Raw genomic sequence first — 7785 nt, 5'->3', positions numbered from 1 at the left:
TTACTTCTTAATTTAATTTATTTTATTACTTAATTATTATTTAATTTAATTTATTTAATTTATTTATTTCATTCATTTTATTTTGCTATAATCTTCTTTCAGTTCATACATATAATTGTCTTTTTCAAGACAATTTTTTCATATACTGTAATTCCGCCATTTTCTTCCTTGCTTTCATACTATATACTCAACAGTATAATGTTTCAGCATTAGCCTTCTTCTAAATTGATACATATACTTACCGCTGGGGGTTTTTCCACTAACCCCCGTTCTCTACATCTGGTCACCTTCATCCCGGCTTTGTCCCCTGTTAGTTCCCTCGGCTTGCGCCTTTCCTATTCTTCGCATAGCCGCCATCTTAGGTGCCGCTCGAGCGCGTCTCTCGCGAAATCTCGCGATACCCGGCAGTGAGGTGATCTCCTGTCAGGGTGAACGAGATTTCCGTCATTCTCCTCAGAGCGACGGAGCGAGTAGCAGCGCACAGTGACTTAGCGTTACATTGTTACCTCACAACTGTTCGCCATTATACTTTGTATCCTTTTCACTTTCCATTTTAAAAAATTTCTTTCTAGTTTCTCACCTACTGTGTTAGACTGCCATCTAGTGGCTGTAATATATATTACAAGCTGGGGGAAAAAACTTTTTCCTCAGCGTATTACCCCTCCATAACCAATTGACTTTGCCATAAATACAACTGTATATATGTATGTATGTGTGTAGGTTTGTATATAGGTATATATACATATGGGCATACGTATATATTAGTTAATTAATTTTTTCTCAATTTACAACTGCTTGATAATTATTTATTTAATTAATTAATATACTGGTGGATATTATTCAACATTATTGTTTTTTCCTTCACCCTTTCTCACAGTATATTTCTCTCATTGTATACCTACATTCTCTTTATTCTCAACATGTCTGAGGAAAATAAAACTGTATCTGATCCTTCACAGGATCGTATTCAAACAATGGTGGACGCATCTGTGTCCAAATCGGTTCAAGCAGCGATTGTCACCTTACAAGACACAATCACAAAATCCATGAACCTGGTTTTGGCACGTGCCACCCTTCAAAACCCCTCAGATTTACCACCCCGAACTCCATCTGACCAATACTGGTCGCCCAAAGAATCAGTCTCTGAACTGGCTAAGGGCTTTAAAGGACCTGGAAAGTCCAAATCAAAGAGACGACATTTGTCTGTTGATCCTTATTCCAAACCTACTAGATACACTTTAGAATCTCATACCCCCTCCAAATCACAGGCAAATGACTCCGTCCCTATAAGGGGAATTAACCAGTCAGATAATACTTCTTCCACCCTAGAAGAGGCTCACTCCTCTAAACGGAAAAAAGTGGACTTTAGATCCAAACCAGACTCCTTTAGAGAGTCCTCATCTGAAGATTCTGATCACTCAGACATTGAGGATGTGGACGATATTTTATATATCTCTGAGGAAGGTGGCTCAGACCATGACGACCCTGCTCTGCAGGACGACACCAAAACAGGTGATTCTAATGACCCCTTTTTCGATCCCTCATTGATTTATCACCCTCGGTCAGGGGAATGGTTACCTGAACCTAAGGTAGCTGAATATCTGGCTATGTGGGTATTTAAATCTCTGGACAAGGCTTCTAGGAGCAAATTAAAGTCAGAGTGCCCCCGCCCATCTCTCCCGCATAATTCTTCGGCCACCCCCGAGTTGGACCCTTTACTCAATAAATTTTTATTTAAGACGGGAAAGAATCCAAAGAAAGGGATCGACCGCAGCTTCAAGGCTTGCCAGGACAAACTTATGGACCTGCTAGGTCCATTAACCAAAATTCTCAATTTGGCAGAACTGGCTTCTAACTCAAATACTTCGGTGGATACCGAAACTCTGAAGGGATGGGCTCAAAGAGCCATATGCTTATTCGGCAATGCCAATGCCGCTCTCTCTACAGAGAGAAAGAGGTCTATTCTAATGAAAATAGACCCGCAGTTGACCAATTTGGCCTCTACGGAGCCACCTAATCCTACTAAAGGATTACTCTTTGGAGACGAGTTCATAAAAGAAATGAACAAATACGTGGGCCTGTTTTCGTCTTTAAGTAAGGCACAGGTCTCTATGAAGAAGGTCTTCTCTCAGAAGATTTTTGGAAAGGCTGGAAGAGGCAGGGGCCGCTCTTCCAGCCGCTCAACTCAGTATAGACCCCAATATAGAACCACATATAACCCACCACAACCCTCCTTCACTACACCCACCCCGACACCATTCTTCCCATACAGGGGCAGACCTTGGCGCGCACGAGGACAACGGGGTTACCCACGATCCAGACCATCTTCAGGTAAGACATGTCCAGTGTTCTTCCCTTCATATCCCATTAGGAGGGAGACTCCTACATTTTTTAACAAATTGGAGTATGATTACATCAGACTCCTGGATTCTAAACACAGTCAGGGGTTATCAAATAGAATTTGTTTCGCCCCCAATTCAAATGTCTCTCCCTCACCCGATCCAATTCTCCATGACAGACAAAGAACTCATAGATCTAGAAATCAAAGATCTCCTCTCAAAAAGCGCAATCACTCCAATCCCCTATCATTCTACAGGTTATCTCAGCAATCTCTTTTTAGTCAAAAAGAAAGATGGCGGTCACAGACCGGTCATCAATCTGAAATCCCTCAACAACCTGGTTGTATATCGTCATTTCAAGATGGAGGGAATTCACCTCCTAAGAGATATTTTAATGAAAGACGATTGGCTCGCCAAAATAGATCTGAAGGACGCTTACCTTACGGTTCCAATCCATCCTTCATCCCAAATTTTCCTTCAGTTCCTATGGAACAACCAAAGGTGGCAGTTCACTTGCCTCCCATTCGGCCTATCATCAGCACCTTGGTGCTTCACAAAACTTCTCAAACCGGTGATTGCATTACTCAGAGGTCGCGGGGTTCGCCTTATAATATACCTCGACGACATTCTTCTTATGGCTCAATCCAAGGAACTTCTATCTCTTCACACGGATTGGACTATGTCTCTCTTAACCCATTTGGGTTTCCTCATAAACTTCGAAAAATCAGTTCTTATCCCATCACAAGAAATCGAATTTCTGGGTTTTCTGATCAACACCCAATCAACTACCTTAAGTCTTCCATCCAGGAAATTAAAGACTATCAGGAAGGAGATTCGTCAAGTTCTTCGCAAGGACTTGATCTCCCTGAGAACGATAGCCCGCATAGTGGGTCTTCTGGCTGCTTCCATTCAAGCTATATTTCCAGCCCCCCTCCACTACAGAGCGCTTCAACGGTTGAAAATTCACCATCTAAGAGAGGGGCTGGGTTATTCAGACGACATCCGTCTATCTTCCGAAGCCAGAGAGGAACTTCTCTGGTGGCTCGTCCACATAGAATTCTGGAACGGAAAAGCGATCTTCCATCCAAATCCGGATTTAATCATAGAATCCGATGCGAGTCTTTCTGGATGGGGCGCTCATTGTGGACCTCTTTCGACCGGAGGGAAATGGTCTCCCTCGGAATCTACTCTACACATAAATTGCCTGGAACTCCTGGCAGGTTTCTTTGCTTTAAAGAGCTTTGCAAAGAATTCCTCAAATTGTTGCATCCTCCTTCGGATGGACAACATATCTGCTGTCCAATACATCAATCATCTGGGAGGCACGAATTCCAAAATGCTTGCAGATTTTGTCAAAGATTTTTGGCATTTCTGCTTGGACAAAAATATTGTCCTGAAGGCAGAATATATACCAGGGATTTCCAATTCCATAGCGGACTGGTATTCTCGTTATCTTACAGACAACAGCGACTGGAGACTTCATCCCCCAGTCTTTCAGAGGATCAATTCTTTATGGGGTCCTTTACATCTGGATCTCTTTGCATCACGACTCAACACCCAACTTCCTCAATTTTTTAGTTGGCGTCCGGACCCAGAAGCGCTGGGAGTGGACGCTTTCCTTCAATCTTGGCCGAGGAAGATCCTCTACGCCTTTCCACCTTTCAACCTTATCCCTCGGGTTCTATTTCAAGTTTTGATTCAGAAAATCACCCTGGTGTTAGTTACACCTCTATGGCCAACTCAATCCTGGTATCCTCAAATTTTAAGTCTCCTCATCGACTTTCCTCGTCTTCTACCAGCTTTCCCTCATCTTCTCCTAGACCCTCAAGGGAACTTTCATCCTTTGATCTTATCCAACCAACTACCTCTGGTTGCCTGGTTGATATCAGGCCAAACAGACCTTACTTCCAATTTTCTCAATCAACTAGAGACATATTATCAGATGCCTGGGCCCCGGGTACCAGAAAGGCTTACAGATCAGCCTGGGGATTATGGATTCGTTGGTGCAATCAACGGGATGTGGATCCCTTACATGCATCTATTCCCAATATCTTGAATTTTCTTTCTTTTTCATTTGATGAGGGTAAAGCTTACAGAACGATAAATCTCTACCGTTCTGCTATCTCATCAAATCACCCGCCTATTGACTCCATCCCTATTGGCAAACATCCTTTAGTATGCCAATTACTTAAGGGTATTCGATTCAGACGTCCATCTTTACCCAAATATTCAACAACTTGGGATGTCAATCTTATCCTACAAATGTTCACCACCTGGGAGGATAATGATTCTCTTTCTCTTAAACTCCTATCTTTCAAATTAACAGTTCTCCTTTGCCTTATCTCAATCAAACGCATTTCCGACGTTCGTGCTTTAGACATAACACGTAGACAATTTACTCCTCAAGGGGTTCTTTTCTCTATTTTTCGTCGTACAAAAACCAACCTTCAATCTGTGTTCTACCCCTCTTTTCCATATCAAGATAAACTATGCGTTGTCCGTTGTCTGCACTCTTACGAATCTAAAACGGAATCTCTTAGACTTTCTTCTTCATCTCAATTACTTATCTCTTTTTGTAAACCCCACGCTCCAGTTACCTCAACCACACTTGCTAGATGGGTTAGACAGACCATGCAAATGGCGGGTATTGACATCACCAAATTTGGTGCTCATTCTACTAGGGGAGCAGTATCTACAAAAATTTTTCAATCAGGAGCATCCCTTTCAGATTTACTAAAAGCTGCCAATTGGTCCTCCGAGTCTACTTTTAAAACTTTTTATTTCAGACCCGAATCTCATGTTTCTATGGTATTATTATAATGTTATTATCATGCATATTTTATATGTTTTTAGACACATGATTGTATTTTATATCTAGCTTTAAACTAGCATAATAGGAGCGTTTTGTCTTGCCTTAAAATTGGGAATTTTCCTATCCATTGTGACGGAAAATTTGGATTTTAATAAAGACCAAACGCGAGTATTATCCCTCCCTTTTTGTAATACACCCATCCCTATAACTATTTTGTTCTTTATTTCCGATAGTGCAACAATAACCCATCAGTATTCTTCATCTGCAACCTCTTCGTATGGTGGATTTGAGGAGACTACGTCTTCAACGCCTCCGAACTTCGTTCCCTCGTTGTTTTCAGAAGTTTTCATGTTCATCGTCTTCAGTTCTATCTTTCGTGTCTAAGGTAGTTCTTCTACAGATTATCCAGTTCACAGCAAAGAAGAGGAAGATACCTGTGTGTGGATTACCTTTATTACCTGGGCTGTGGACTGATTGGATGATCCATATAGCATACTAGGTTACGTCCTAGGTTTCATGGTTATATGCATTACATATGTAAAACGTTTTTTCTTTTATTATATACAATATATGGTTGCTGCTGTGTCAGTAAAGAAGTCATATAAGCATAATACTCGCGTTTTGTCTTTATTAAAATCCAAATTTTCCGTCACAATGGATAGGAAAATTCCCAATTATCCCCTATGTATTCCTGTATGTAATCCCGTATAAATCCTTCAAACAATTTACCCACAATGCACGTTAGACTTACCGGTCTATAGTTTCCTGGAGAAGACCTAGTGCCCATCATGTAAAGCAGAAAATATACGTGGACACACCCACTTTTACAAAACTGACGTGAACGGTGTAAACCGCGGCACAAAGCTCTTTGAAATGTGTTCAATATTTTTTGCGCCAAAATTTTGGCGCAAAATTGATTTTTTTGTGCCGCAAAATTCTTTGAGAATCTACCCTCTGTGTACTTTATAAATATTTATAATTTTACTATTGTGCAGAGTTTTGTTCGGCGCACACTGCTGCTCCAGCACTTCTAGCTATGTGAGCAGTGCCGTGGAGGTAGAGAAGGCGTGCACGGTAGAGCCAGGGGGGGAGGGGGTTATATATTTGCGCAAAATTTATCAAACGACGTGCACAACTTTTGTAAATTGTGTAAAGGGGCAGATCTGTGTCTACAACAGACCCTAATGAGAAATCTCCCCCAATGATTCTATAAACTGGCGGTCGATAATGAGTATATAGTTTATATACATTTTTTGTGTAGAGGTTTTTTTTAATATAATTTTTAATAGGAAAGAAATAAAAGACATTTTTGAAAAGGTTTCCAATCTCAGTTTTCGTTACTCAATAAAAAAGATTTACACCATTTTCTGAACAATATAATTTCAGTAGTATGTACCGTATATAAAGTATACAAAAAATAAGGTTGCAGCAGCAGCTCTCTTTGTCAAAAAAATCGAGGCTCTTAGCGCACTTTTTGATCAAAACGTGTCCCCATCCACCACACGGAGGTGGCCTCTTGTCGGATGAGACCCTAACATGCCTAATCCACTCACCTGCTGGGCATATGGCCTCTGACATGCAGGATCCTTTTATATTATGCATGTTTTGTGTATATCTATGTATCTATCTATATATATATATATATATGCATTGTACTATATGCACTATATCTCTGCACTTTTTATATCTTTTGTATATGTATGTATTGTATTGCATGCTCTATATATTCCTGCACTCTTCAGGCACTGCTCCTATCCATTTGGATTTAGTATACATCATTCCTGCACACTAATCAAGATTCATTTACCGTATTTTTCGCCGTATAAGACGCACTTTTTATTCTCCAAAACGGGGGGGGGGAAGTTGGTGCGTCTTACACGGCGAATACACACACCTATCGCGGCGGTACCGGTGGCCATCAACGGCCGGGACCCGCGGCTAATACAGGACATCACCGATCGCGTGATGATGACGGCGACGGAGAGCGTGGATCCCAGGGAAGAAGACGTCCGGAGCGTCGGGGATACCACGGGGACGCGGCGACAGCGAAGGAGCGACATCCAGGGCAGTGGTGACGGGTCCGGAGCGGCAGGGACACGTGAGTATTACCACATATCCAGTGGTCTTCAACCTGCGGACCTCCAGTTGTTGCAAAACTACAACTCCCAGCATGCCCGGACAGCCAACGGCTGTCCGGGCATGCTGGGAGTTGTTGTTTTGCAACATCTGGAGGTCCGCAGGTTGAAGATAACTGTTGGGTTCAGAATTTTTTTTTTCTAGATTTTGCGCCTTTAAAATTGGGTGCGTCTTATATACCGGTGCGTACTATAGGGCGAAAAATACGGTAATATTTTTTTACAAAAATATTTTTCTCATTTTTGTATATGTTGCATGCGCTATTTACGGTATTTGTTTTACCATTATGCATGTTATCACATCCTTGTAATTTTTTTTATGCTTTCATATGCCCCTGGATTATTATAATAATCATTATTGCTATTATCTCAAATGTATATGCATTATTTATAGCCATGTTATTGCCTTCACAGTCAGTTCTCCCACTATATATTTTCATTCTTTGTATTATTTAGCCCTGGGTCCGATGTTCAACTTATTTTGTATATCCCTCCATTA

General features: G+C 41.3%; 1 protein-coding gene across 1 annotated transcript; it reads left to right on the top strand.

Annotated features, from left to right (window-relative positions):
- The first annotated feature begins 739 nt into the window (after positions 1 to 739).
- LOC130346565 (uncharacterized) lies at positions 740 to 5941 on the top strand. Its single transcript, XM_056554573.1, has 2 exons — positions 740 to 2331; positions 5385 to 5941. The coding sequence occupies exons 1-2, from the start codon at positions 921 to 923 to the stop codon at positions 5393 to 5395; spliced, it is 1422 nt and encodes a 473-aa protein (XP_056410548.1). The 5' UTR covers positions 740 to 920; the 3' UTR covers positions 5396 to 5941.
- The last annotated feature ends 1844 nt before the right edge of the window (positions 5942 to 7785 follow it).

Source organism: Hyla sarda, unplaced genomic scaffold (assembly GCF_029499605.1).
Source record: "Hyla sarda isolate aHylSar1 unplaced genomic scaffold, aHylSar1.hap1 scaffold_796, whole genome shotgun sequence".
Classification (NCBI taxonomy): Eukaryota; Metazoa; Chordata; class Amphibia; order Anura; family Hylidae; genus Hyla; species Hyla sarda.
Note: the sequence above shows the minus strand (reverse complement) of the source record. Positions and strands in the feature narration are given on the sequence as shown.

Bases quoted from the DNA above. Each gene is read 5' to 3' on its own strand.
- LOC130346565 (XM_056554573.1), top strand. From the start codon at position 921: ATGTCTGAGGAAAATAAAACTGTATCTGATCCTTCACAGGATCGTATT.